This window comes from Tachyglossus aculeatus, chromosome 15, assembly GCF_015852505.1.
Source record: "Tachyglossus aculeatus isolate mTacAcu1 chromosome 15, mTacAcu1.pri, whole genome shotgun sequence".
Taxonomy (NCBI): Eukaryota; Metazoa; Chordata; class Mammalia; order Monotremata; family Tachyglossidae; genus Tachyglossus; species Tachyglossus aculeatus.
The window spans coordinates 13,485,713-13,513,089 of record NC_052080.1 but is presented as its reverse complement, the minus strand read 5'-3'; the positions used below and the strand labels follow the sequence as shown (position 1 = coordinate 13,513,089).

At 49.4% G+C, this 27,377-nt stretch overlaps 2 protein-coding genes across 3 annotated transcripts in view; both read right to left on the bottom strand.

The window, feature by feature from the left end:
* Nucleotides 1–25,536, bottom strand: part of DHRSX (dehydrogenase/reductase X-linked) — a gene marked incomplete at its 5' end in the record, with an annotated part of 79,049 nt that extends 53,513 nt beyond the window's left edge. The window contains one exon of the mRNA XM_038757090.1: nt 25,506–25,536. Coding sequence (XP_038613018.1) covers nt 25,506–25,536 — 31 coding nt within the window. The remainder of the gene's footprint in view (nt 1–25,505) is intronic.
* On the bottom strand, nt 11,991–25,547 carry ZBED1 (zinc finger BED-type containing 1). Of its 2 annotated transcripts, none has more exons than XM_038757088.1 (2): nt 25,506–25,547; nt 11,991–16,113 (listed from the first exon to the last, which is right to left on the bottom strand). In XM_038757088.1, exon 2 carries the CDS (start codon nt 16,055–16,057, stop codon nt 13,970–13,972), a length of 2,088 nt encoding a protein of 695 aa, XP_038613016.1. In that variant the 5' UTR covers nt 16,058–16,113; nt 25,506–25,547; the 3' UTR covers nt 11,991–13,969. The 2 variants fall into 2 exon arrangements, with proteins under 2 accessions (XP_038613016.1, XP_038613017.1); XM_038757089.1 differs by having other exon boundaries at nt 11,991–16,110; nt 25,506–25,532.
* Nucleotides 25,548–27,377: the final 1,830 nt, after the last annotated feature.

Genomic DNA, 27,377 nt, shown 5'->3' with positions numbered 1-27,377 from the left:
TTCAGAAGGATGGCAGTTGTTGTGACAGGAGAACTTCAATCAGTCAACACTAATGAGCGTTTACTGTGTGCACAGCACTGTACTAAGCGCTTGGGACAGTATTTCTATCTATTCTGATGACCTGACACCTGTCCACATGTTTTGTTGCCTGTCTCCCCCTTCTAGACTGTGAGCCCGTTGTTGGGTAGGGACCATCTCTATATGTTGCCAACTTGTACTTCCCAAGCGCTTAGTACAGTGCTCTGCACACAGTAAGTGCTCAATAAATGTGAATGAATGAATATGAGACACATTCCCTGCCCACAATGAGCTTACAGTCTAGAGGGAGACAGACATAGTACTCTGACAGAAAGCTGACTCCTGTTCTTCTTCCATCTTCCCCATTGCATAATTCCAGAATCCATTGCTTTCAAAAGCCACTTGAGTCCTTCTGACCTGGCTCCAATTTCTGCTTCTTCCCGTGGTTAAAAGAGCATAAATGATTTCCAGAGAGGAATTTTTTATGGTATTTATTAAGCACTGATTATGTGCGAAGCACTGTACTAAGTGCTGGGGTAGATACAAGAAAATTGGGTTGGACACAGTCCCTGTCCCACATGGGGCTCACAATCTCAATCCCCATTTTTCAGAGGACGTAACTGAGGGCCAGAGAAGTGAAGGGACTTGCCCAAGGTCACAAAGCAGATGAGTGGTGGAGCCGGGATTAGAACCCATGACCTTCTGATTCCCAGACCCGTGCTTTATGTGATGCTTCTTCTCAATTATTTACAATTGGGGAACATTTTAGGTCTGGGGAAACTGATCTCAATACATTCATGCCTGAGACACTGTAATACCAAATATATTTTACCCAAGACCTGCTTAGATTAACTACTGTGTCACTACTGAAACTAATGCTGCAAATTATCAGCCTCAGCTGTGTATTTTTTTTTGCTAAAAGACTCATTTATATGTAAATAGCATATGCCTGCACAGTGTAATCAGCGCATTTGCAAATTGTAAGTATAATAAAATTGATTAGCTATATAAGGGGGATGACGAGAAGGTGGAGAACTGTTCCTCCGGAACAGCAAAAAGGAAAAATTAGATTATTGTTTAAATGGATGTTATCGTAATTATGGTATGTGTAAGCTCACTGTGGGCAGGGAACGTGTCTACCAAGTCTGTTGTACTAGAACAGTGCTTTGCACATAGTAAGCGCCTAACAAATGCCATCATTATTATTATTATTACTCTCCCAAGAGCCAGTACAGTGGAATGTCACTGTTTAGTGTTGCATTGTACTTTGCCAAGCACTTAGTACAGTGCTCTGCACACATTAAGCACTCAATAGATCCGATTGAATGAATGAAAACCCACAACAGGTGCTCAGTAAATACCCACTGATTAAGCACTTACTATGTATAATCAGGTCAGACACAGACCCTGTTCCAGCCAAATCAATTATATTTACTGATCGCTTACTGTGTGCAAAGCACCACACTAAGTACTTGAAAGAGTACAATGTGACAGAGTCGGAGTATACATTCTCTGCCCATGAGGAGCTTACAGTCTAGAGCGGGAGACGGACATTAATATGAATAAATTAGGGATATGGACATAAGTGCTGTGGGGCTGAGGGAGGGATGAATAAAGGGAACAAATCCAAGTGCAAGGATGACGCAGAAGGGAGTGGGAGAAGAGGAAAGGAGGGCTTAGTCAGGGAAGGCCTCTTGGAGGAGACGGGCCTTCAATACGGCTTTGAAGGTTGGATGAGGTATCATCTGTTGTATGTGACATAGATCTTATTCATTCATCGAATCATTCAATCGTATTTAACGAATGCTTTTCTGGCCTGGTTTCTGAAATCTGCAGCTACCGATCTAATCAATCGATCAGTGGCCTTGAACATCGACTGAGGCACACTAAATATGTGGGGAGATTCCATCAAAATAGTCTCAAGGAGTTTACAATCTATTCATGTGCACATTTGACCACTCCTTTGCTTTTCATTTGGTGTTTCCTCATTTCATTTGAGTTAAGGAGCATCTTGGGTGGGAAATCAAAGCTTCAAAGGTTTTCCCTTGCAACTGAGAAGCAGCTTGGTCTAGTGGGTAAAGTCTGGGGCTATGAGTCAGAAGGACCTGGGTTCTAATCCCGGCTCCACCAATTCTCTGCTGCATGAATTTGGGTAGTAGTAATAATAATAATAATAATAATAATAATAATAATAATAATAATGCATTTATTAAGCGCTTACTATGTGCAAAGCACTGTTCTAAGCGCTGGGGAGTTTACGAGGTGATCAGGTTGTCCCACATGGGGCTCCCAGTCTTAATCCCCATTTTACAGATGAGGGAACTGAGGCCCAGAGAAGTGAAGTGACTTGCCCAAAGTCACACAGCTGACAAGTGGCAGAGCTGGGATTTGAACCCCTGACCTCTGCCTCCAAAGCCTAGGCTCTTTCCACTGAGCCATGGGCCTCAGTTCCCCCATCTGTAAAATAGGGATTAAGCGCCCCGTGAGCCCCATGTGGGACAGGGACTGTGTCCAACCCGATTTACTTGTATCCACTCCAGCGCTTAGTACAGTGCCTGACACATAGTAAGCACTTACCAATTACTTTTACAATTCGAGAGTGAGTACTTCATCGAAGCTATCGGCCTTGGAAATGCACTTCAGCCAAATCCATATTCCTAGAATTTATTCTTTGGATAATGGCGATCGTATCGAGGAAGAAATGCTCCGGCAACTGGCCGAAACAGGTAGTGAAAACGCCCCACAGAAGAAGCCAGTGTGCTTGGGAAGGCATTAACTGGTTTTACCTGAAATAGAAGGGGCCTGATGTCATACTCCTATTACACAACCATACATTTTGACCACAGACCAGTCCAGAAATCTTTAGAGAACAGAAGGAAAGCGAATAGGGATTGCTGTCTCCCCTGCCCTAGACTGTAAGTTTGGTGTGGGCAGGGAATGTCACTGTTTGTTGTTGTACTGTACTTTCCCAAGCGCTTAGTACAGTGCTCTGCACACTGTAAGCGCTCAACCCGCATTTTAATCCCGTCTGATCGCTCCTCATGGCATGTATATGCAGAGCGGAGCATGGGAAAGCTAGCTTCCTGGCATTTCCTTGATCCTTAGATTTGCCTCCACCACTACCATTTCCTCTCTACTCTGTCCGGAATTGGAGCTGCCCACAGAGCTCTTACTGTCTTCAGAGCCCTGGACTAAGCACTTAGGAGGGTTCGGGGGAATTAGCTGACATGCCACCTGTCCTTAAAGAGTCTATAATCTAGCGGGGAGGATGGGAACTAAAACACATTACAGGTAGGAGGAAGCAAAAGATAAAAATCTGAACCTAAATCCTGTGGGGGTCAGAGAGGAGGAAGAATTCCAGTGCCTCGATGGTATGAAAAATGTCTCGACATGGAGGAGGTACCTGCTTATGAAGGAGGGAGTGGGTGGGAGGAGTAAAATGAGGTCATCCAGTACTTTATAAAAAGAAAATATTATTTTCTCTTTCAAGTGGATGCTCGGCCTTAGAAGTTCGAACAGAGTGAAGCCAGAGGGCTTCGGTAAGGTTCGGGTTTGATCTTTCTCCCGAAAAGATGTTAAATCTATTCTGGTTTTACAGTTGAAAAGCAAGTTTAGAGATCTGGTCCGTAACTTTAGTGTTAGGTTTTCTTTTTTGGCCCTTCAAATGCATTTCTTTGGGTCTTTCGCAGCAAAGGTTTGGTGTTGAAGAGAACAGAAGTTGATTATAAGATTCCGATCCCATCTTCCTCAGCGTGACCCATTTCTTGTCCTTATTTCACTTGGACATTTTTGACGGGGGCATTAATAGGTTTCTTTTGTTTGTTTTTTTAAAAATAATTGGTACATCTGAGATTATCAGTGCCACCAGGCATTCATTTAGGGCTGTTGGCTTTTTCTTATTCTGTGGTATTTTTTAAGCGCTTAGTACTTATCAGGCACGGTACTTAGTGCTGGGGTGGATATCAGCAAATAGTGTTAGGCACAGTCCCTGTCCCACATGGCACTTACAGTCTCATTTTTCCATATGAGGGAACTGAGGCCCGGAAAAGTGAAGTGACATGCCCAAAGTGACACCACTGACAACCGGCAGCGTCAGGATGAGAACCCAGGTCCTCTGACTTGTGCTCTTTTCACTAGGCCATGCTACTTTTCAAGGAAAGTACGTTCCTTGTGAAAGGGAAAGTTACAGCACACTTAAGTGTACATACATGTATTCCGATCTAAGCACTTAATTTTCAACTTTTCTGCCTCCTCTGAGCAGTGGGGAATCTAAATCTCTTGAAAATGAGAGAAACTCTTGTCAGGAAAACAGCCCAGAGTCAAAACAGTTTCGCTGACTCATTCGGTCATTATCTTTTGATTCCTACAACATCATCAAGTATACTTAATAATAAATGTAAATAAGGGGTTAGGAGAGCAATTACAAATGCAATTGTGGATGCAGAAGGTAACACAAGTTATTTGTGGAATTAATAAGCGAAATGCCTTGCAGTAATTAACACTGCAAATCTTTTGTAAACATTAACTTGTGGCACCTCACAACGTGACTTACGACCAGAACATATGCAATGAGACCAGTTTCTTTCAGGCTTTTACTGCAGTAAGTTGAACGAGAATATATTATTCATCAGTGGCAAAGCTATCAATTACTTTTACAACTCCTCTAAAATTAATGATATTGCAAGCACACTTTTCAGCATGTCAAACTTCCTCTTGATTGGTTAATGATAATGATAATAATTGTGGTACCTGTTATTATTAGTAATAATAATGATAATGGTATTCATTAAGTGCTTACTCTGTGCCAGGCACTGTTCTAAGGACTAGGGTAGATACAAGATAATTGGGTTATAATAATAATGATAGCATTTATTAAGTGCTTACTATGTGCAAAGCACTGTTCTAAGCGCTGTGGAGGTTAACAAGGTGATCAGGTTGTCCCACGGGGGGCTCACAGTCTTCATCCCCATTTTACAGATGAGGTAACTGAGGCCCAGAGAAGTTAAGTGACTTGCCCAATGTCACACAGCTGATAAGTGGTGGAGCCGGGATTTGAACCCATGTCCTCTGACTCCAAAGCTCGAGCTCTTCCCACTGAGCCATGCTGATGCAGTCCCTGCCCCACATGGTGCTCACAGTCTTAATTCCCATTTTACAGATGAGGGAACTAAGGCCCAGAGAAGTTAAGTCACTTGCCCAAGATCACACAGCAGACAACGGAAGTGTTTAATATGTGCTAGGCACTGTATTAAATACTGGGGTAGATACAAGATCATCAGGTCCCAAATGGGGCTCATAATCTAAGTAGGAAGGAGAACATGTATTGAATCCCCATTTTATAATAATAATAATGATATTATTAAGCTCTCCTTATGTGCCAGACTGTGTACTACAGTACCGTGGATAAAAGGAAATTGGGATGGACACAGTCCCTGTCCCACATGGGGCCACAGTCTTAATCCCCGTTTTCCAGATGAGGAAACCGAGGCTCAGGGAAGGGATCTGACTTGCCCACAGTCACCCGGCAGACAAGTGGAGGAGCCAGGATTAGAACTCGGGTCCTCTGACTTCAAGGCCTGGGGTCTTCCCATTAAGGTCATGCTGCCCCCGAGTAATTCAGTGAAGCGGTTCTATCACCTCGTGTCTACCAACTCTGTTCTATTGGACTCTCCCAAGCGCTTAGTACAGTGCTCTGCATGGAGTAAGCACTTAATAGATACCATTAATTGACTGATCGACTCTTCTGCCTCGTCCTAACCCACGCCAGGTCTGTACTAAGGAGAAATGTCATCCAAATCCTTATTTTGTTTCCAGTCCTCTCAACTCCCCCCGACTGTCTGGCAGAAGGGGTTTCCCGAGGCCTTCTCATCTGTTCAGATTTATTTCCAGTGGCAGAAGCCAGAAATATCATTAAATAAAACGCACCACCTGCTCCCTGTTTTTATAGTGAGATGGGAAATAGAGAAGAGGTTTTAAAACACTGAATTTGAGGGAAAGTGTTATGGCATAACACACTGAACTGAATCCTGATACCCATGGAAGTGAAAGTACGACAGAGACGTTCTCGTGTACCAGAAATTTACGGTCCAAGATTATTTTTTCTTCAATATGGTATTGGTTAAGTGCTTACTACTTTGCTTTGAACAGTGCTTTGAACAGAGAACAGTGCTTTGCACATAGTAAGTGCTTAATAAATGCCATTATTATTATTATTACCACCATGTGTCACACACTGTTCTAAGCACTGGGATAGGTACAAGTAAATTAGATTGGCCACAGTCCCTGTTCCGCATGGGGCTCACAGTTTGAGTTGGAAGGAGGAGGATTTAATCCCCATTTCACAGATGAGATAACTGAGGCCCAGAGAAGTTTAACTGACTTGCCCAAGGTCACACTGCCAGCAACTGGAGGAGCCAGGATGAGACCCCAGGTCCACTGACTCCTAGGCTTGTTCATTTTCGACTAGACCACGCTGCTTCCTGCATTTTAACTTTCCTGATTTCGTTCTGCGGGGTTCCCTTTGCGATCTACACGGAGGGAGAACAAGATGGGGGCAGAGATAATAATAATAATGATGGCATTTATTAAGCACTTACTATGTGCAAAACACTGTTCTAAGCACTGGGGAGGTTACAAGGTGATCAGGTTGTCCCACGGGGAGCTCACAGTCTTCACCCCCATTTTCCAGATGCAGTCACTGAGGCACAGAGAAGTGAAGTGACTTGCCCAAAGTCACACAGCTGACAGTTGGCGGAGCCGGGATTTGAACCCATGACCTCTGACTCCAAAGCCCAGGCTCTTTCCACTGAGCCACGCTGCTTCTCATTTTACAGGTGAGGTAACTGAGGCCCAGAGAAGTCACACAGCTGACAATTGGCGGAGCGGGGATTTGAACCCATGACCTCTGCTGCCAAAGCCCGGGCTCTTTCCACTGAGCCATGCTGAAGGATGTGGGTTCAAATCTTGGCTCTGCCGTTCATCTGCTCTGTGACTCTGGGCAAGTCACTTCACTTCTCTGTGCCTCAGTAACCTCATCTGTAAAATCATCATCATCAATCGTATTTATTGAGCGCTTACTGTGTGCAGAGCACTGTACTAAGCGCTTGGGAAGTCCAAGTTGGCAACATATAGAGACAGTCCCTACCCAACAGTGGGCTCACAGTCTAAAATGAAGATTAAGACTGTGAGCTCCACATGGGACAGGGACTGTGTCCCAACTGATTAGCTTGGATCTACCCCAGTGCTTAGTAGAGTCCCTGGCACGGAGTAAATGCTTAACAAATATCATAAAAAAGAGAGTCCAAGGGCCAAACAAGAGTAACTTACGTTAGTACAGTGCCCTGCGCACAGTAAACCCCCAGTAAATACTGCTGATTGATTTTAGGGGACTGTTCAGGCAGCTTTTGAGCAGAAACAAGGTCAGTCATATTTATTGAGCACTTTCTGCATGCAAAGCACTGTAACGCACGCTTGGCAGAGTACAATATAACAGTATGACTTGCTGGCTAAAGCTCTTCGACAATTTCTGATTGGAAAAAATCCCGCTCTACCGTAAACTCCTTGAGGCCCGGGGTAAAGTCTGCCAACTCCACTGTACTCTGCCAAGCACTCAGGACAACATCCTAAAGCACCGTAAGCACTCAGTAAATCCTAGGAATTGGGACATCACTTAATTTTCTGTGCAGGAGGGCTGATTAAGATTTTTTTGGTTTAAAATGAATCCCAGGAAAAAAAGAACATACATTACAATCCGCGAGGTCTGATAAGTTTTCCGGTCTTTAATAATAATAATACTTGCGGTATTTATTAAGCACTTATTCTGTGTCAGGCACTGTATTAAGCGCTGGGGTGGCTACAAGCAAATCAGGTTGGTCACAGTCCCCGTCCCACACGGGGCTCACAATCTCAATCCCCGTTTTCCAGATGAGGTAACTGAGGCCCGGAGAAGTGAAGTGACCTGTCCAAGATCACACGGCAGGCAGGTGGCGGAGCCGGGATTAGAACCTATGACTCCCTATCCACTACAGCACACTGCTTCTCGTGGTCTTTGACCCACCCCTCCCAATTCACAGCCCTAAAAACAGAGACGGGAGGAGGGGAGAGAAGCTGACTGCTGTCTTAAAAAATTTCTTCTCTAAAACAAATCAGAGCAGAGTATTTTCAAATAATGATGACATTTGTGAAGCGCTTACTACGTGCAAAGCACTGTTCTAAGCGCTGGGGGGGATCCAAGGTGATCAGGTTGCCCCACGTGGGGCTCACAGTCTTCATCCCCATTTTACAGATGAGGGAACTGAGGCTAAAATAAATTAAATCCCACTCTACCGTAAACTCCTTGAGGCCCGGGGTAAAGTCTACCAACTCCCCTGTACTTTGCCAAGCACTTAGTACAACATCCTCAAGCACCATAAGCACTCAATAAATAGTACTGATCCTAGGAATTGGGACATCACTTAGTTTTCTGTGCAGGAGGGCAGATTAGGATTTTTTTGGTTTAAAGTGAACCCTAGGAAAAAAAGAACATACATTACAATCTGTGAGGTCTGATGGTTTTCCTGTCTTTAATAATAATAATAATTGTGGTTATCAAGTCTCACAGCGGACATGTGGCAGAGGCAGGATTAGAACCCATGACCTCTGACGCCCAAGCCCGTGCTCTTTCCACTGAGCCACGCTGCTTCTCTGCTTACATGTCAGGTAGTCTCCCATATTGCGACAGCCTTAAAATGTGCATTCAGTCTGTGACTTTTCTCCTCTGTGATTACCTGCAAAAATGGAGTTTAGCCTGTTAGCTTCTTAACTCTCTGATTTTGAAATGCAGTTGCTCAATCCGTACCGAGAAGTGTCAAAGCAAATTTAGCAGCCCCAAGGACGGCGTGGTTTACTGGAGAGAGCACGGGCTTGGGAGCCAGAAGGACCTGGGTTTAATCCCGGTTCCGCCGCCTGGCTTTCGTGTGACCTTGGGCAGGTCACTTTGTGTCTCTGTGCCTCAGTTCCCTCATCTGGAAAATGGGGATCAAGACTGTAAGCCCCAGGTGGGACGGGGACTGTGTCCAACCTGATGAACTTAGATCCCCCTCAGCATTTAGGACTGTGCCCGGCACACAGTCGGCGCTTAAATACTATTTTAAAAAAGGGATTAATTAATGTTGGTATTTGTTAAGCGCTTACTATGTGCAGAGCACTGTTCTAAGCACTGGGGTAGATACAAGGTAATCAGGTTGTCCCACGTGGGGCTCACAGTCTTCATCCCCATTTTACAGATGAGGGAACTGAGGCCCAGAGAAGTTAAGTGACTTACCCAAAGTCACACAGCTGACAAGTGGCGGAGCCGGGATTTGAACCCACGACCTCTTGACTCCAAAGCCCAGGCTCATTCCACTGAGCCACGCTTCTTCCCTATTAATACTAATACTAATAGTGTTAATACTAATAACATTAATGATGGTATTTGTTAAGCGCTTACTATGTGCAAAGCACTGTTCTAAGCGCTGGGAGGATACAAGGTGATCAGGTTGTCCCACGGGGGGCTCACAGTCTTAATCCCCATTTTACAGATGAGGTAACTGAATCCCAGGGAAGTGAAGTGACTTGCCCAAAGTCACCCAGCTGACAAGTGGCAGAGTCGGGATTTGAACCCATGTCCTCTGACTCCAAAGCCCAGGCTCTTTCCACTGAGCCACACTGCTTCTCTAGAACACCAAGGTTGAGAATCCCTGGCAAAATAATTCACGTGAAGCACCGTAAATGAAGGGAAGGCTTTTTCTTTCCAAAGAAATTATTCAGAGTGTATTTTCAGATGCAACTTTGTTGGGGGCAGGGAATGTGTCTGTTTATTGTTCTATTATACTCTCCGAAGCACTTAGTACAGTGCTCTGCACCAGGTAAGCGCTCAGTAAAGCTAAATGACAGAATGAAAATGCTATTTAAAGCACTCTGCAATAAGAAGCACTTTTTCTGACGGAAAAACAAAGCTGAAACCAGAAAGCTTTTGGCTAACTACTAATAAATATCCTCCTAGCCCTTCAGATGCTCCTCTGACAAATCCCTCTGACAAGTCAATCCACAGCTTCAGATCCATAAATACCAAAAAGCCGAATCCGAGAAGCTCCTCGATTTTTACCACTTGCAGCGATTTATCAACCAGAGGGCTAATCTGAAATACTTTAGCCTATCTTAAAGGGCAGTGGTTGATGAAAACTGCAGTTCTGAGCCACAAACAAATTGCCGTCTCTTACTCTCTCCCCATGACTCACCCTACGGGATAAAAAGCCCATGTAAGAAAACAACTCCGTATCTATTTTATTAAACACAATGCATAATAAATGGGGAAAGTGTCAAAATCCACTAGCATTTCACAACTCCTGTGTGGTCTAAACTTCTTCCAAACCCAGTCCGTTGGACCTCCTGCTTCTCACAGATTCATATCCCCCTGCCTAATTAAATGATGTTTTAGCACTTTTTTTTTTTTAGTTCCAGGAAAACGTTTCTAGTTAAATGGGCACAGCTGCTCTAACTGTCATTTTGAGGCAGGGGAAAAAGTCAAAGAAAAAAAAAACTCCTAAAGATAACTGGGTAGGACACAGATACTGTCCCACGTAGGGCTCACAGTCTTAATCCCCATTTTACAGGTGAGGGAATTGAGGCCCGGAGAAGTGAAGTGACTTGCTCAAGGACACCCGGCAGATGAGTGGCGGAGCCGGGATTAGAAACCAGGTTCTTCTGACTCCAGGTATTTCTGACTCTACTTCTCATTGCCCTGCACATAATAAGCGCTCAATAAGTACCGCTGATTGTTGATTAAATGTTTGCTAAACATGAATCATTCAGAGAAAAAGATGGGCTTTCCACATTTAAAAATTCAGAAAATTGGGGGGAAAGGAGATCTGTTGATCTGTTGAAAACTATACCTTAGCTTGGCTTTGAATTTGGACTAGGATTTATTCTTGGTTGAGTTTTTCACCCCAGGTGAAAAAACGCCATCTGATTAGCCCAAAAGGAAGGGGTCATTTTGTCTGTCAGCACTGTCTGACGAGATAAAATTGGACATGAACTGGTCTGTTGCCTTCAGTTGAAAGAAGTGGTCCTCACCATTCCCTTTGAGTAACTATTCTACAATCAGTGTTGGCGAAACTGTGCCTGAATTACGAATCAACTAGTAGTGATTTATCAATCAATCGTATTTATTGTGCGCACGGCACTGTACTAACCACTTGGGAGACTACAATGTAACAGAGTTGGTACATATGTTCTCTGCCCACAAGGCGCTCACAGTTTAGAGGGGAAGATGGGCATTAAAATAACAACAATTGCGGTATCTGTTAAGCGCTTACTATGCATCAAGGACTGTACTAAGCGCCGGGGCAGTTCCAAGATCATCAGATCCCACATGGTTTAAAAGAAGGAGGGAGAACAAGTGTTGAATCCTGATTTTGCAGAGGAGGGGATTGAAGCAGAGAAGTGAAGGGACTTGCCCAACGCCATACACGCAGACGAGTGGCGAGATCGGGATTCAAACCTAGGCCCTCTTTCCGGGAAAGTGGAAAACTAGGCCCCGTGGCTTCTCAAAAAACTGCAGCTGTGGACGTGAAGTGCCGCAGAGCTGAGGATGGGGGTTGAATACGGGAAACAAATTCAAGTGCGAGGGAGATGCAGAATACGTAAAAGTAGACAACTAATCCTGTGAAAGTCCTGACATCTACCGTTCCACCCTGATTCTACCTTTACAGAGGGGCAAGGTTAAGAGCAATCTTTGCCCTTTGAAAGTGTCCAACCGATGGCCCGCCTTATTCCTCTAGAAATGTGTCCATCCCAAAACACAAGAGTGCACGATTAGAACTCAAATGGCCCAGACAGAGTCATCAGATTGTTATCCCTAGGGCGAAAAAGGTTTCGCTTCTCCCTCACTTGTTTTAATCTGCCACCGATGGAGAATCTGAAGAAATAAAACGTTCCAAATAGCGACACGTATCTGACAAATAAATAGGTAGCTAATTTATTACTCTGGTTTATTTAACGATAGTCAAAGCTTAAAACAATTAAATAAGAAAAAACATTACGGACGGACAAAAACGGCTTTGAAAAATAAAGACACTGAGCTGTGGAACATCAGAACGCTTTACAGTCTCATGGAGGATTGCAAAAATTCTCAGGTCTCGAGGGACAGAGAACAGCGCACGGCACCGCTACCGGTTAACACCACGGAGCTCAAATTACAGTTGCACTTGGCACGGTTTCCAGGGTTGGGACGGCGAAAGAGGCAGTTGAAGGGCCCACGCTCTCCCCCCGAAAACCCGAGAAGTATCTCAGAGTATACGTGAGCAAATGAAGGTCGGAAACTAAATCTACATACCCCGGTCGGGTGGGATAGGCCTCTCTGTTGACGTCGGCCCACATCCCGGCCTCTGAAAGGCCCGGGAGAATCCCAGTCGCTTCCGTGGATCTCTCTCCTATGGTCAACACCTCCCTCGTCCCGTTCCTCTACCCATCCCGGGAAGGAGTGAGGCCTCATCCCTCGTTTTCTACACGGACGATCGATGGTAAGAGAGTTCACCCATCCCGACTCGGACTGCTGAACGCATCACTGGAAAAAGTCACCGGGGTGAATCCGACGAGGGAAAGGCCCTAATTTCCCAGACCCCCGGAACGACGGCCAGAATCCCCGCGATCAAATAACGGGCTGGAATCTCGCGCTGGGCCGAACGGTAGACGTCAATCTGAACGGTCCCAAAGAGTCGACTCCTCGAGACTTTTTTTTGATTTTCTAAATGGACAGCGGGGTGTGGTGGAGAACCAGAAGGCAGAGAAAAGAGTACATCTTCTCCCTCTGTTAAAATCCCAAAATGTCCCACGGGGATCCCGCTACTTTAGGGGAACGAGTCGGAAGGCGGGCAGGCCGCAGACCGGTTTTTTAAAGGACGATAGCTTGGAAGAGACAAGGGGGAATCATTCCGGCTGAAGGAAAATCACCGGGACTAGTTCGGAAGGTGAAAGCTTCGGTCTTTGGCCCACCGCGGCCCGTGTATACCCGACTCGGAAATACGCTCGGGAACAGTGGACAGCTAAGACCTCCGCAACCGGAATCTTGAGCAGGGGATGGAGAAACGGGCTCCCGGAGGGCGCCGGTGCCAACCGCCTCATGCTTCGTTCCTTTTGTTTCAAGTGCTTCTACCTCGTATTTGCCCCGTGACCCTAAACTTTCACCTGGCCTCCTTTAAAGGCTATTTCGCCCCGAAAGGTTCTGAGGGTCCCGGCCAGAGCGCCTGCTTAAATTAAAAAGTAAACCTCTTTCTGTACTTACATAGGAAAAAGACAAATATTACACCTGAAGAAGAAGCCCCAGCAGAGACTTTTATTCCCCTCTGCCAAAGGAAGGACTCGATCTGCTCTCCGCTCTTCCCGCGCCGTCCCAGTTTAAAGAAAGCAAAACTGAGTTTAAAACAGAAAGGCAAAAAAACTGAAGAAGAAGCCCCAGCAGAGACTTTTATTCCCCTCTGCCAAAGGGAGGACTCGATCTGCTCTCCGCTCTTCCCGCGCCATCCCAGTTTAAAAAAAGCAAAACTGAGTTTAAAACAGAAAGGCAAAAAAAAACGTATCCGCAGGGGAGTGTAAATGTTTTAAAACAGAGCACCCACCCCGATTCTGCTTTGGTTGGGTGGCTGAGCATGTAAAATCCTCAAGTGGGGACACAGAAGCGGGTGCTTTTTTTTTGTTCGTTTGTTTGAGGAGGAGCGAAGCGAGTCCAGACGCGGAGAACACACTCCGCCGGACCCGCTCCGGTCTCACCGGTGAAGCGGTCCGCCTCTCCGCTTCCGGAAGGCGGACGTCCCTCTCCGGTCTGGAGAAGGCGACCGGTCGGGGTCGCCTCCGTCCGCCCCTCGGCGCGGCGAGCCGGGGTGGAGGGGCCGGGTCCCTTCTCCCCACCCGCCGTCCCCCGCCTCCCCACCCGGGGTCAGATGAACCCGCCGTCCCTGATGTTAAAGAAGCCGCCGCTCCCGCCGACCGGGTCCCCGAGCGTGTAGATGTGGTCCTGCTCCAAGCCCCACTCCCCCTCGTCCTCGTCCTCGGGCTCGGCCTCGGCGGCGCTGCGCGTGTTCTCGTAGAGGAAGACCTGCTCGTCCACGTGGGCCGGGGCCAGGCGGTTCCTCTTGGCGCTGACCACGTTGGCCGAGGAGCCGAAGAGGCGCTCGGGGAAGACCCGGGTGGCCGGGACGCACCAGTACTTCTGCAGGACCTTGGGCAGGACGGGGAAGAGGGCCAGGCGGTCCGACCACCACTTGAGCGGGTCTTCGCTCAGGCCCAGGACCTTCTGGGACTTGAAGTTGCTGAGCTCCTCGACGACCTGGGCGTGCCACTCCTCCTGGTCCTCGGCGCCGCCGGCCTGGCAGAAGATCTCCGCCAGCAGGTCGTTGATGGCGCTGGTCGGGGGCGGGGTGGCGGAGACGGGGACCCGCTTGGCCGGCGGCTCCTCGGACGGCGGGAAGGGCTTGTCCTCGGGCCCGAAGGCGGGGTCCCGGACCCGGTCCAAGAGGCCCTTGGCCTCCTCCACCACGCGGCTCTCCACCTGCTGCCGCTCGAAGGCCGACAGGAAGGGGAGCTTCTTGTAGCGGGGGTCCAGGAAGGTGGCCACGTTGAGGAACATGTCGATCTCGGGGGCGTCCTGGTAGGTGGCGGCCAGCTCCTTGGCGATGACCTCCTTGGCCATGCTGACCTCCTTGGGGTCGTTGTCCTTGACGCCGAGGGTGGTGTTGAGCAGCATGTGCAGCAGGGGCTTGACCATGCTGATGGTGGGGAAGCGGCAGGCGGCCAGCATGTCGGCCACCTGCCTGAAGGGGTGCAGGAGCTCCGCCAGCCCCTCGATGGCGGCCCACTCGCTGGCCTCCAGCATCAGGTGGTGGCTGTTGCTGTCCTCCACCAGGACGGCGGCGATGACGAACTGCTGCTCCCGGAGCCGCTGGAGCATGGCCAGCGTGTTCCCCCACCGGGCCACCCGGTCGCTGACCAGCATGCAGTGCGGGCCGCCCTGCCGCTTCTGCTTCTCGCTCAGCACGTAGGTGGCCACGGCCGACTGCTGGAAGTACTCCACCAGCCTCCGGCAGCGGGTCAGGAGCCCGCCCAGCTTGGGCAGCCGGAAGGCCTGCTGGATGCCGGCGTCGAACGTCCGGCCCAGGCACGGCAGCTGGACGGGCACGTCCAGCAGCGAGCAGGCCTTGGCCACGTCCTTGCCGTGGTCCGTCGTGGCCCCGAACACCTTGCCGTGGACCCCCCACTCGACGAAGGCCTCGTAGAGGACGCGGGTGATGGTCTCCGCCGTGTTCTCCTCGGGCACCTCGAAGGTCTTGAGGCAGCGCGAGGCCAGCGCCAGCCCGCCCCCGGGCCCGCCCTGGAGGAAGTGGACCGCCAGAGTCACGTAGGCCCGGTTCTGGTTCTCGCTCCGCCAGGCGTCCGTGGAGATGCCGCACCAGGGCACGTCCGCCAGCTCCTTGAGCACCGCCTCGCGCAGCGCGCCGTACCTCTCCGGGATGGCCTTGGTGCAGAAGTACTTGCGGCCGGGCAGCTCGTAGCGGGGGTCCGCCGCCTTCAGCAGCGCCTTGAAGGTGGGCTCGTCCACGACGGAGGCCGGGTACATGCCCTCGCAGATCAGGCCCGCCACGGCCGCGGTCAGCTCCTGGTGCTTCTTGTTCTCGTAGCCGGGGCCGGGCTTGGCCGCCAGCGGGTCCGGGCCCCCCGGCTGGGACCCCTCGGGCTTCAGCTTGGAGAAGGCCGTGGCGAAGGCCTCCCTCATCTGCTCCGTGTTGCTCTTGACGAACTCGCAGAACTCATCCGGGTGGTTCTTCTCCAGGTGGTAGGAGAGGTTGGATGTGTTCCCCGAATAGGCGATCTGGGCCATGCAGATCCGGCAGTAGATCTTCTTCCACTGCAGGATGCATCCTTCCGCGTTGGTGTCGAACCCGAAGTACTTCCACACCTTGCTCTTCGCCCTCGGGTGCGCGACTAACTTCAGGTCGGACGGGGAGCTCTCTAGGCACTTATTCTCCATCGCCTCGCCTCGCTGCCGGCCCGATTTGCGGTCCTTCGCTCATTGAAGAGCACCTGCTGAAGGCAGGAAGATAAACACACGATGAGAAGGCACGGGGTGGTGAGCGGGCTCCGCTAACGGCGTGGCCCGGGGGCTTAGAGCCCGGGCCCGGGAGTCGGCGGGACCCAGGGTCCCGTCCCGGCTCCGCCACGTCGTCTGCCGGGTGACCCCGGGCGGGTCACTTGGCTTCTCCGGGCCTCCGGTCCCTCGGCGGGAAAATGGGCGTTAAGACCGCGAGCCCCACGTGGGGCGAGGGGCCGGGTCCAACTCGATTCCCTCGTACCTATCCCAGCGCTTCCAACGGGGCCGGGCACAGAGTAAGCGCTTAACGAGTACCGCCATCGGTGCTTTTCCCGGCCCGGGGAACAGAAACACCCCTCCGACTGGAAAACGCTTTCGCAGAGGGCGAGGAGACTCGAGTCAGAGAAGCAGCACGGCCTGGCGGAAAGAGGAGGAGGAGGAGGAGAACGACGACACCGGTACCCGTTCGGCGCTCACTCTGGGCCGAGCACCGTTCTCAGCCCCGCGGTAGAAACAAGTGAATCGGGTGGGACCCGGTCCCCGATCCCCCATGGGGCTCACACTCTTATCCCCATTTTACAGACGAGGGAGCCGAGGCACCGGGAAGTGAAGCGGCTTGACCAGAGTCAAAACAGCATCTAGCTGACGGTCGCGGGACCCGGGTTCTGATCCTGGCACTGCCAGAAGCTGGCTGGGTGACCCCCGGCTGGGGGCGCCGCTTCTCCGGGCCTCGGTTTCTTCATCCATCCGTGAAACGGGAATTCGAGCCCGGTTCGCCCTCCTACTTAGTCTCAGGTGGGACAGGGAACATAGCCCGTCTCCACACGCTATCAACTCCGGGCCATGGGACAGAGTAGGTGCCTGCTGAATACCACGATTACTCTCACTGTTACTCCTAAAGTCAGGAAAGGAGAGTTTACCCAACTTTTGCTCTCTCACCAAGTGAGAATTATGTGCCACTTTCATAGGCGGGGGGAGGAGGGGAATAGATTTCTTTTCATTCCCACAAGAACCTGGCAAGGAATAATGTGTAATAAAGCATAGAAGGTCTGCACATTCTAATTACTGTTCATTCCATTTAGTTTCTCATTTCAAGTGCTTACTGTACTACTATTTGCACCCGAGATCGGAGCTTTACGCACTAATTATCAGGATGATTTTTTTTAAACTCTACTTTTCAGAGCCCACACACACACACACACGCGTGCCGGCACATGCATTCACGGTGGGTAGGGCTGATTTGCCGTTTCTTTTCCCGTTTCCTTTCTTAGACTCCGATTCTTCCTGAAGCTTGGCACAGGCCTACGTGAGCTATGCGTCTTCTGGAAACCGAGGTCTTTCCAAGAAGACAAAACTCTGCCCTGTCGTCCGACTTGGTTCTGCCAAAAGAGGAAGTCCGAGCCTATCCGTCTTTAGAGTGAGGCGAGGTAGGTTTGATTTTCTTTTCTGCCTGTCATCGGAGGTTTGTTTAAGCCCCCGTCTTTTCCGAGAGCAGAAGAAAAATTTCCAAGTAATTTGGCAATACTGAACGAAGGCAACCCTAGCTTTGGAATTCTGCAAAGAGCACAGGACAAAACTGTCACGGTAAAAAACCAAAACAGACCCATGAAACAAAAAAAAACAGCCTATCACGTGAAAGTTAAGTTTATTTTTGGAGTCGAGCGTAACTAGAGTCCGCAACTCTGGTCCCTGTTATTTCTACTCCGGCGGAAAGCCTAAATGCTTCAGGCCTCCTGTCCTCAGATGCCTCTCTACGGCCGGCTGAGTCAAGTTTGTGCTATTTATGTTGTGGGTGCGAAAGACGCTTGAGGTAGTTTCTGAAGAGCAACCCCTATCCAATGATTACGTCTCAGAAGGGAGTAAGGAGCAATCTCAAAAAAATATGAGAGTATCTTTTCCAGTGCATCCCAAGTTGCTTTTTCAGCTTGGTTGATTTAATAATGATCGGCTTTGGCCACTGCCAACATCGCCATGGGGTAATAACGACTGCATGACCCAAGGCTACCACATTTGTGGGGCTTTGCGAGTTGGGTTGATACGGCCCGGGGAGTGACTTGCAAGGATCCTTCATTCACTTGCTTTGCTTGAGAAGCAGCATGGCCTAGGGGGAAGAGCCCGGGCCTGGGTTCTAATTCCAGCTCTGCTGCTCGACCCTGGGCAAGTCACTTCACCCCTCCGTGCCTCCGTTTCCTCGTCCGTAAAATGGGAATTCAATACCTGCTCTCCCTCCGACTTTAGACTGTGGGCCCCACGTGGACCCGATGATCTTGGAACGCCTGGGACACTTAGAACGGTGCCTGACGCGTAATAAGCGCTTCCCGAATCCCACAGTTATTATTCCGGGACCTCCGTTTCGATCGACACTGGTATTTTTTCGGGAATTCACCGGGTCCCGGGACGCTGAGGGGAATCCCCCCCCACCCCGCCCCAAGCCACCGCTGACTGGGCCTGCGGGTTTCCGGTAGAAACATAAAATTTCCCAAACTCCAGCCCTTGACATGAAACCATTCATGTATTCATTCAATCGGTCGTATTTCTCCGAGCGCTTACTACGTGCAGAGCACCGTACTAAGCCCTCGGGAGAGTACAGTACAACAATCAACAGACACGTTCCTTGGCCACGACGAGCTTAGAGTCTAGAGACGAAGCTCTGCAAACACCCGGTCCCCGGAAGGGAAGGAATAAACGATTTTTCAGTGGCTCTGTCTGTACCCGTCAAGTCAGAGACCTTTACTGTTATTTTCCGCAATAGTTGATATTTAATGGGAGAGGCAAACAAGGGCAGGAGTTCAGTTAAACTCCTCGTTTCACAGGATTTTACAGCACAAGTCGTGATTCCCCAGCACAGACCCCTGAGAAGACAACTTTACACTCACCTCCTCTCCCCCAACCCCCAATCTTCTTCCTTTCCAAGCGTGTGTGATGACAGATGCTTGGGTCGAACACGTTACACCCACAAATGTGCACTCGTAAGTGTCTACGCCGGACGTGAAAGAACTCTGCCGTCATTCTGGATGAAAGGTACTCTGTGAAAGTGCTACCAACTCAGAGTGTACTCTCCCAAGCGCTTAGTACAGTGTTCTGGCACACAGTAAGCGCTCAAAAAATGCCACTGATCGACCGATTCATTCTAATTTGCACCGCCTTTCTTCCTAAAGAATACCAGAGTATTTACTCAGGCCAACGTGTTATCTGTCAATGACTGCTACTCTTTGCCAAAGACCAAAAAGAGAATTAATTGTCGTACCTCTCACCTTACAAAATTGAGGGATTTACCAAGCGACACGGACCCACACAAAACTGTAGGCCCCATTCCAAGTCTCCTTATTTAAGTGGACAGAATTGGCGGAGAGCAAAGAAGAGACCATTCAATTTGCGTTTTTCAGATTCCAATTTTCCATTTCTCAATCCACCCGTCCAAGTCCAGTTCCCATTCCAAAAGACCAAAATGGGCCGGGTCTTTGAATCTGCAGATAGCTTCTTCGTACGCTGCTTCAGGGGGAGGGTACTGGCATGTGAAGATGAGCTGGCCCTTTCTGCCAAAACCCCAAACATAACCCCATTGAGGGCGAGCAGAAAAAAATAAAGGGCGTACTGGGCCCAAGATGGAACGCAGCCCGAGACCCGCTTTTCTTGGCAGCGTTCTCCGCCCCTGACAGTTTCTCTTGGGACCCTAGAAATTCCCTCTCCGTGAAACTCTTATGAGTGTCAGAGAGCAGCCGATTGCAAAAAAGCTGAACCCCAAAGTGATGTCTTCCAGGCTCCACTCCGGAGTTCCCGGTGACATAATTAGCATTAGCTCATCCTTTCTAACTGCACCGATAAGATTTCTTGTTTTGAAAACCCAACGAGGAGGCCAGGTCACATCTTACCCGAAAATGTTGGAAGATGCCTGCATTTTTAACTGAGGAAGTTAAGCACCTGGGGCGATGCGCACGGTAATTCTCGATTTACCTTATATTCTAACTTTTACTGATCGGCAGTTCTCCTTGTTTTCGCACGATTAGCATTACAAACTGTACGTGGTAATTTTTCTTGCCTGATGGGATACCCTATCATCGCTCGTGCGTGCCCCAGAACGGAGCCGCTTATTTGGGCGGAAGAGGTTAGGGAAGCAGCGTGGCTCAGTGGAAAGAGCCCGGGCTTTGGAGTCAGAGGTCAGGGGTTCAAATCCCGGCTCTGCCAATTGTCAGCTGTGTGACTTTGGGCAAGTCACTTAACTTCTCTGTGCCTCAGTTACCTCATCTGTAAAATGGGGATTAAGACTGTGAGCCCCCTGTGGGAAAACCTGATTACCTGGTATCCCCCCCATCGCTTAGAACAGGGCTTGGCACATAGTAAGCGCTTAATAAATACCATCATTATTATTATTATTATTAAATTCAAAAAAGAAACAGTCTGCTGTTCTGAAGCCGCGCAGCCTCGTGGTTAGAGCACGGGCCGCGGAGTCGGAAGGACCTGGGTTCTAGTCCCAGTTCCGCCACTTGTCCACTGTGTGACCTTGGGCAAGTCACTTTACTGGGCCTCAGTTCCCTCACCTGTAAAATGGGAATGAAGACCGTGACCCCCCCCCCCAAGTGAACCGTGGGCTGTGTCCAACCTGATCAGCTTGAATCTACCCCAGTGCTTAGCACGGTGCCTGGCACATAGTCAATTCTTCACCAATCCTATTACAATAAACTCCTTCCAGCCAGATCCGATTTTCGAGTTTTAAGCCAAGTTCTGGCTATTTCCACTCCGTTACGCCGGGAAGCCAAACCTCGGTTACCTGCGGATCATGGCCCCAGTTGGGCTTTCAACTTTGGTGACCCCTCAGCTCTATACCTTAATGAAATCTGTACCATCTGAAGTCCGGGGGTAATTCACACCTAAACTGAAGATTAGTAGTTCACCAAGAGAGAGGAGAATACATCACCTCTGAAAAGCCAGGCTAAATTCAAAGTAAACAGGAATGCCCCATATTAATCACTGACCAAAGAACACCCACTTGGGAAATGGGGAGAGGACAGGATAAGGCTCTGCTAATAATAAGGAATGTTGAGCCTGAAGGTGCAGACCTTAGAGAATGCAACTTGTAAAAAAAATCTTGAAGGCAGCCTTCTCTGAATGTTAACATCCCCGCTTCTAGATTGTGAGCCCGGTGTTCGGGAGGGATTGTCTCTATTTGTTGCCAAATTGTCCTTTCCAAGCCGCCCCCTCCTACCTCACCTCCCTTCTCTCCTTCTCCAGCCCAGCCCGCACCCTCCGTTCCTCTGCTGCTCACCTCCTCACTGTACCTATATATATATACCTGTATATCAATCAATCAATCAATCGTATTTATTGAGCGCTTACTGTGTGCAGAGCACTGTACTAAGCGCGCTTGGGAAGCACAAGTTGGCAACATATAGAGACGGTCCCTACCCAACAGTGGGCTTACAGTCTAGAAGTCTATATATGTTTGTATGTATTTTAACTGTATTTGTATGTTTGTATGTATGTTTGTATTTGTATGTATGTTTGCATTTGTATTTATGTATTTATTATGTATTTGTATGTATGTAGGTTTGTATGTATTTATTACTCTATTTTATTTGTATATATTTATTCTATTTATTTTATTTTGTTAATATGTTTTGTTTTGTTCTCTGTCTCCCCCTTCTAAACTGTGAGCCCACTGTTGGGTAGGGACCGTCTCTAGATGTTGCCAACTTGGACTTCCCAAGCGCTTAGTACAGTGTTCTGCACACAGTAAGCACTCAGTAAATACGATTGAATGAATGAATGAATGTATATCTGTATATATGTTTGTATGTATTTTAACTGTATTTTTATGTTTGTATGTATGTATGTTTGTATTTGTATGTATGTATTTATTTATTTAATGTATTTGTATGTATGTAGGTAGGTTTGTATGTATTTATTACTCCATTTTATTTGTATATATTTATTCTATTTTATTTTGTTAATATGTTTTGTTTTGTTCTCTGTCTCCCCCTTCTAGACTGTGAGCCCACTGTTGGGTAGGGACCGTCTCTATATGTTGCCAACTTGGACTTCCCAAGCGCTTAGTACAGTGCTCTGCACACAGTAAGCACTCAATAAATACAATTGAGTGAATGAATGAGTGAATGTACCTCGTTCTCGCCTGTCCCGCAGTCGACCCCCGGCCCACGTCCTCCCCCTGGCCCGGAATGCCCTCCCTCCGCACATCCGCCAAGCTAGCTCCCTTCCTCCCTTCAAAGCCCTACTGAGGGCTCACCTCCTCCAGGAGGCCTTCCCAGACTGATCCCCCTTTTTCCTCTCCTCCCCATCCCCCCAGCCCTGCCTTCTTCCCTTCCCCACAGCACTTGTATATATATTTGTATAGACTTATTATTCTATTTTACTTGTACATATTTACTATTCTATTTATTTTGTTAATGATGTGCACAGAGCTTTAATTCTATTTGTTCTGACGATTTTGACACCTGTCTGCACGTTTTGTTTTGTTGTCTGTCTCCCCCTTCTAGACTGTGAGCCCGTTAATGGGTAGGGACCGTCTCTATAAGTTACCTACTTGTACTTCCCAAGCGCTTAGTCCAGTGCTCTGCACACATTAAGCGCTCAATACAAATGAATGAATGAACATAGACTGTTGGATTTTCCCATGGCATTTCACGGCCTGAACCTTTTGTCTTTTAACACTGGCCACTTGACTAAGGAGGAAAACCAAAAATGCCGTCTCTCGTTTCCAAAATCGGCAGTTCTAATTTCTTCTGTTTCCAAAGTGAACATTCCTTCCGACTTCCACTTGGCAAGAGAGCCATTCCAAATAGAGGACGCGTTGGAGAGTCTTCGAACTGCTTTTCCAATAACTTGAGTCATTAGGGCGAAGCATAAAGGAATCGTGGCCCGGCTCCCCGATCTGAACCGATTCTTAATGACGTCGTAAAAAGATCAAAAACAAACCTGCGCTTGTTACAGATCTAAGAAGTGCCCTTTTCCCAATTTTCTCCTTCTGGGTATTAAGGATGGATTTTTAATTCCTTAAAGCATTCGGGCCTTTTTGCATCCCGCCTGACTTCTAGTGAGTTTGAGGCCCGGAAACGTGCCCCACTGACTTACTGGCACCGCGAGAGCCGACTCCACCCTGTTGAGAAAAACCCACGCTGGAAAAGCGCCTGGCCGGGTACCTGAAAGCCAAGGTCCCCCCTTATTGATCCGAGCATCCGAAATTCCCTTTTCACCTTCTCCCCGAAAGATGCTTTAAGGGCTTGGCCGAACCAGGCCGGGAAAAATGAAAGGAAACGGAAGGCATCTAGTGGGAAAACAGCAACGTGGCCTCAGTGGAAAGAGCCCGGGCTTGGGGGTCAGAGGTCGCGGGTTCTAATCCCGGCCCCGCCACTGGGTGACTTTGGGCGAGTCGCTTCACTTCTCTGGGCCTCAGTGACCTCATCTGGAAAATGGGGATGAGTCCCATGTGGGACAACCCGATCACCAAGCGCTTAGAACAGTGCTTTTCACATAGTAAGTGCTTGACAAATACCATCGTTATTATTATTATATGACAATGCCCCAGCCCAACGCCTGGAGCTGGGAGATTCGTGCCTCGGTGGGCTCCAGAGCCCACCCAGGCCCATGCCCCCAACCAGGTCCCGGGCAAGCCGGAGGCCCCTCGTGAAGCCAGGCGCAATACACTAGACGCCACCGACCACGCCGCTTCCAGTCCACAGGTTATTCAGATGTGATCACAGCCCGCCTCCCTGACTGCTGGGGGAAGTGGGGAGAAGTAAGGGGAGTGGAGAAGGGTGAAGATCAATCACTCGTACTTACGGAGCGCTTATCGCGTGCGGTGTACTGAGCGACTGGCAGAGTACGAGAGCTTGGGAGAGTGCGATATAACAGTTGGTAGGGGTAAAGGAAGGGAAAGGGGTGGATGAGGCGGAGAGAAGAGAGAGTGTAGAGGGATGGGAAAAGCTCAGGGGGAGAAGTGGGGGAGGAGAGGAGAAGATGAGGAGAGGGGATAGAGAGAGAAGTGAAGGTGGGGAAAGACGGAGATGGGAGAAGGAAGACAGAAAGGAGAGGGAAGATGGGGGTGAAGAATGATGGGGGGGAGAAAAGATGGGCGAGACCTGAGATGCAGCGTGGCTCAGTGGAAAGAGCCCGGGCTAGGGAGTCAGAGGGCGTGGGTTCTAACCCCAGCTCTGCCACTTGTCAGCTGTGTGACTCTGGGCGAGTCATTTAACTTCTCTGGGCCTCAGTTCCCTCATCTGTCAAATGGGGATGAAGACTGTGAGTCCCATGTGGGACAACCTGATCACCCTGTATCCCTCCCAGCGCTTAGAACGGTGCTTCGCACATAATAGGCGCTTAACAAATACCATTATAAAAAAGAAAAGATGCGGGGGGGGTGGGGGGGAGAAGGGAGATGGGAGACAGGGAGATGGAAGATGTGGGGGAAGAGGAGATGGGGGAGACAAGGAGAGAAGGAAGACAGTCGCAGAAGGAAGGTGGGGAGAAGCGAGACAAGGAGAAAAGGAAGATAGGGGAGAAGGGAGATGGGGGGACAAGGAGAAGGAAGGTGGTGGAGAAGGAAGACAGAGAAAGGAAGGTGGGGGAGAAGGGAGATGGAGAGAAGGAAGGTGGGGGAGAAGGGAGATACGGGAGACAGTGGGAGAAGGAAGGTGGGGGAGAAGGGAGACAGGGAAAGAAGGGAGACGGGAGAAGGAAGGGGGGAAGGGAGATGGGGAGACAGTGGGAGAAGGAAGGTGAAGGAGAAGGGAGATAGGAGAGACAGGGAGACTGGGAAGAAGGAAGGTGGGGGGGAGGGAGATAGGGGAGACGGGGAGAGAAGGAAGACAGCGGGAGAAGGGAGATGGGGGAGAAGGCAGACGGAAAGAAGGAAGACTGGGGAAAAGGGAGACGGGGAGATCAGGAAGACTGGGGAGAAGCGAAGTAGGGAGATTAGGAGGAGTGGGGAGAAGGGAGACAGGGAGATTAGGAGGAATGGGGGGAAGGGAGACAGGGAGATTAGGGGGAGTGGGGAGAAGGGAGACGGGGAGTGGGGAGAAGGGAGACAGGGAGATTAGGAGGAATGGGGGGAAGGAAAGTGGGAGAGAAGGAAGACGGGGAGAAGGGAGAGAAGGGGGGGCAGGCAAATAGTGTTTGGGGGGGGGGGGTGTAGTGAGAAGAGGAAGGCCAGGGGGAGGGGACGAGCCCCCACTTCCTCCGGGGCTGGGGGCGGGACGGGCCCGGGAGGGAGGGAGGAAGGAAGGAAGTCTGGCTGTCAGGCAGAGTGGGTTTCCCCACCCCCAGCGGGCAGGGCGCGCGCCGGGGCTCGGGAGCGCGCTCGGGCTCCCCCCCACCCCCCCTCCCCCGGGTGGGCACCGGCCGGGGGGTGGGCAGGGGCCGGGGGGTGGGCACTGACCTGGGGTGGGCAGGCCGGGCCCGGGCCCGGGCCCCAGGGGGCGGAGGCCCAGGCCCAGGCCCAGGCGAAGGCCCAGGAGGCGGCGGCCCAGCTGCGCCAGGAGGACGGCGGCGCCCACACGGTACAGCCGCGCCGTCCACACAGCAGCCCCAACGGCGCGCATCACACTCACACACGGCCTCCTCCTCCTCCCTCCTTCTTCCTCCTCCTCCTCCGGCCGCCCCGAGTGACGGGGACCCCGCCCCCCGACCCGCACGCCCCGCCCTCCTCCACCTCCTCCTCCTCCTTCCCCTCCTGAAAACCACCGTGGCTCCCTAACGCTTAGAAAGGTGCTTGGCACATAGTGAGCGCCTAATAAATGCCATCGTAATTATTATTGAGCGCTTAATGAACGCCATCGTGGAAAATGGGGACTAAGACTGTGAGCCCCACGTGGGACAACCTGTTCACCTTGTATCCCCCCCCTCCAGCGCTTAGAACAGTGCTTTGCACATATTAAGCCCTTAATAATAATAATAATGGCATTTATTAAGCGCTTACTATGTGCAAAGCAGTGTTCAAAGCGCTGACCAAATGCCATCATTGTTATCATTATTATTATTATTATTATTATTATTATCTCCTTGTAACCTCCCCAGCGCTTAGAACTGTGCTTGGCACATAGTGAGCGCTTAATAAATGCCATCATTCGGATTATTGAGCGCTTAATGAACGCCATCGTGTAAAATGGGGACTAAGACTGAGAGCCCCATGTGGGACAACCTGATCACCTTGTAACCTCCCCCCCAGCGCTTAGAACAGTGGTTTGCACATAGCCCTTAACAATAATAATAATAATAATGGCATTTATTAGGCGCTTACTATGTGCAAAGCACTGTTCTAAGCGCTGACCAAATGCCATCATTGTTATTATTATCATCTCCTTGTAACCTCCCCAGCTCTTAGAACGGTGCTTGGCACATAGTGAGCGCCTAATAAATGCCATCGTAATTATTATTGAGCGCTTAATGAACGCCATCGTGTAATATGGGGACTAAGACTGTGAGCCCCACGTGGGACAACCTGATCACCTTGTATCCCCCCCCCCAGCGCTTAGAACAGTGCTTTGCACATAGTAAGGGCTTAACAATAATAATAATGGCATTTATTAAGCGCTTACTGTGTGCAAAGCACTGTTCTAAGCGCTGACCAAATGCCATCGTTGTTATTATTATTATAATCATCTCCTTGTACCCTCCCCAGCGCTTAGAACGGTGCTTAGCACATAGTGAGCGCCTAATAAATGCCATCGTAATTATTATTGAGCGCTTAATGAACTCCATCATGGAAAATGGGGACTAAGACTGTGAGCCCCATGTGGGACAACCTGATCACCTTGTAACCTCCCCCCCAGCGCTTAGAACAGTGCTTTGCACATAGTAAGCCCTTAACAACAATAATAATGGCATTTATTAAGCGCTTACTGTGTGCAAAGCACTGTTCTAAGCGCTGACCAAATGTCATCGTTGTTATTATTATTATTATTATTATTATTGTTATTATTATTATTATTATCTCCTTGTAACCTCCCCAGCGCTTAGAACGGTGCCTGGCACATAGTGAGCGCTTAATAAATGCCATCATTCTGATTATTGAGCGCTTAATGAACGCCATCGTGGAAAATGGGGACTAAGACTGTGAGCCCCACGTGGGACAACCTGATCACCTTGTATCCTCCCCCCCAGCGCTTAGAACAGTGCTTTCCACATAGTAAGCGCTTAACAAATGCCATTATTATTATTATTATTATTATTATTATTATTATTATTATTATTAATCTCCTTGTAACCTCCCCAGCGCTTAGAACGGTGCTTGGCACATAGTAAGCGCTTA

Coding starts and splice junctions, on each gene's coding strand:
- ZBED1 (XM_038757088.1), bottom strand. CDS start 16,057: ATGGAGAATAAGTGCCTAGAGAGCTCCCCGTCCGACCTGAAGTTAGTC.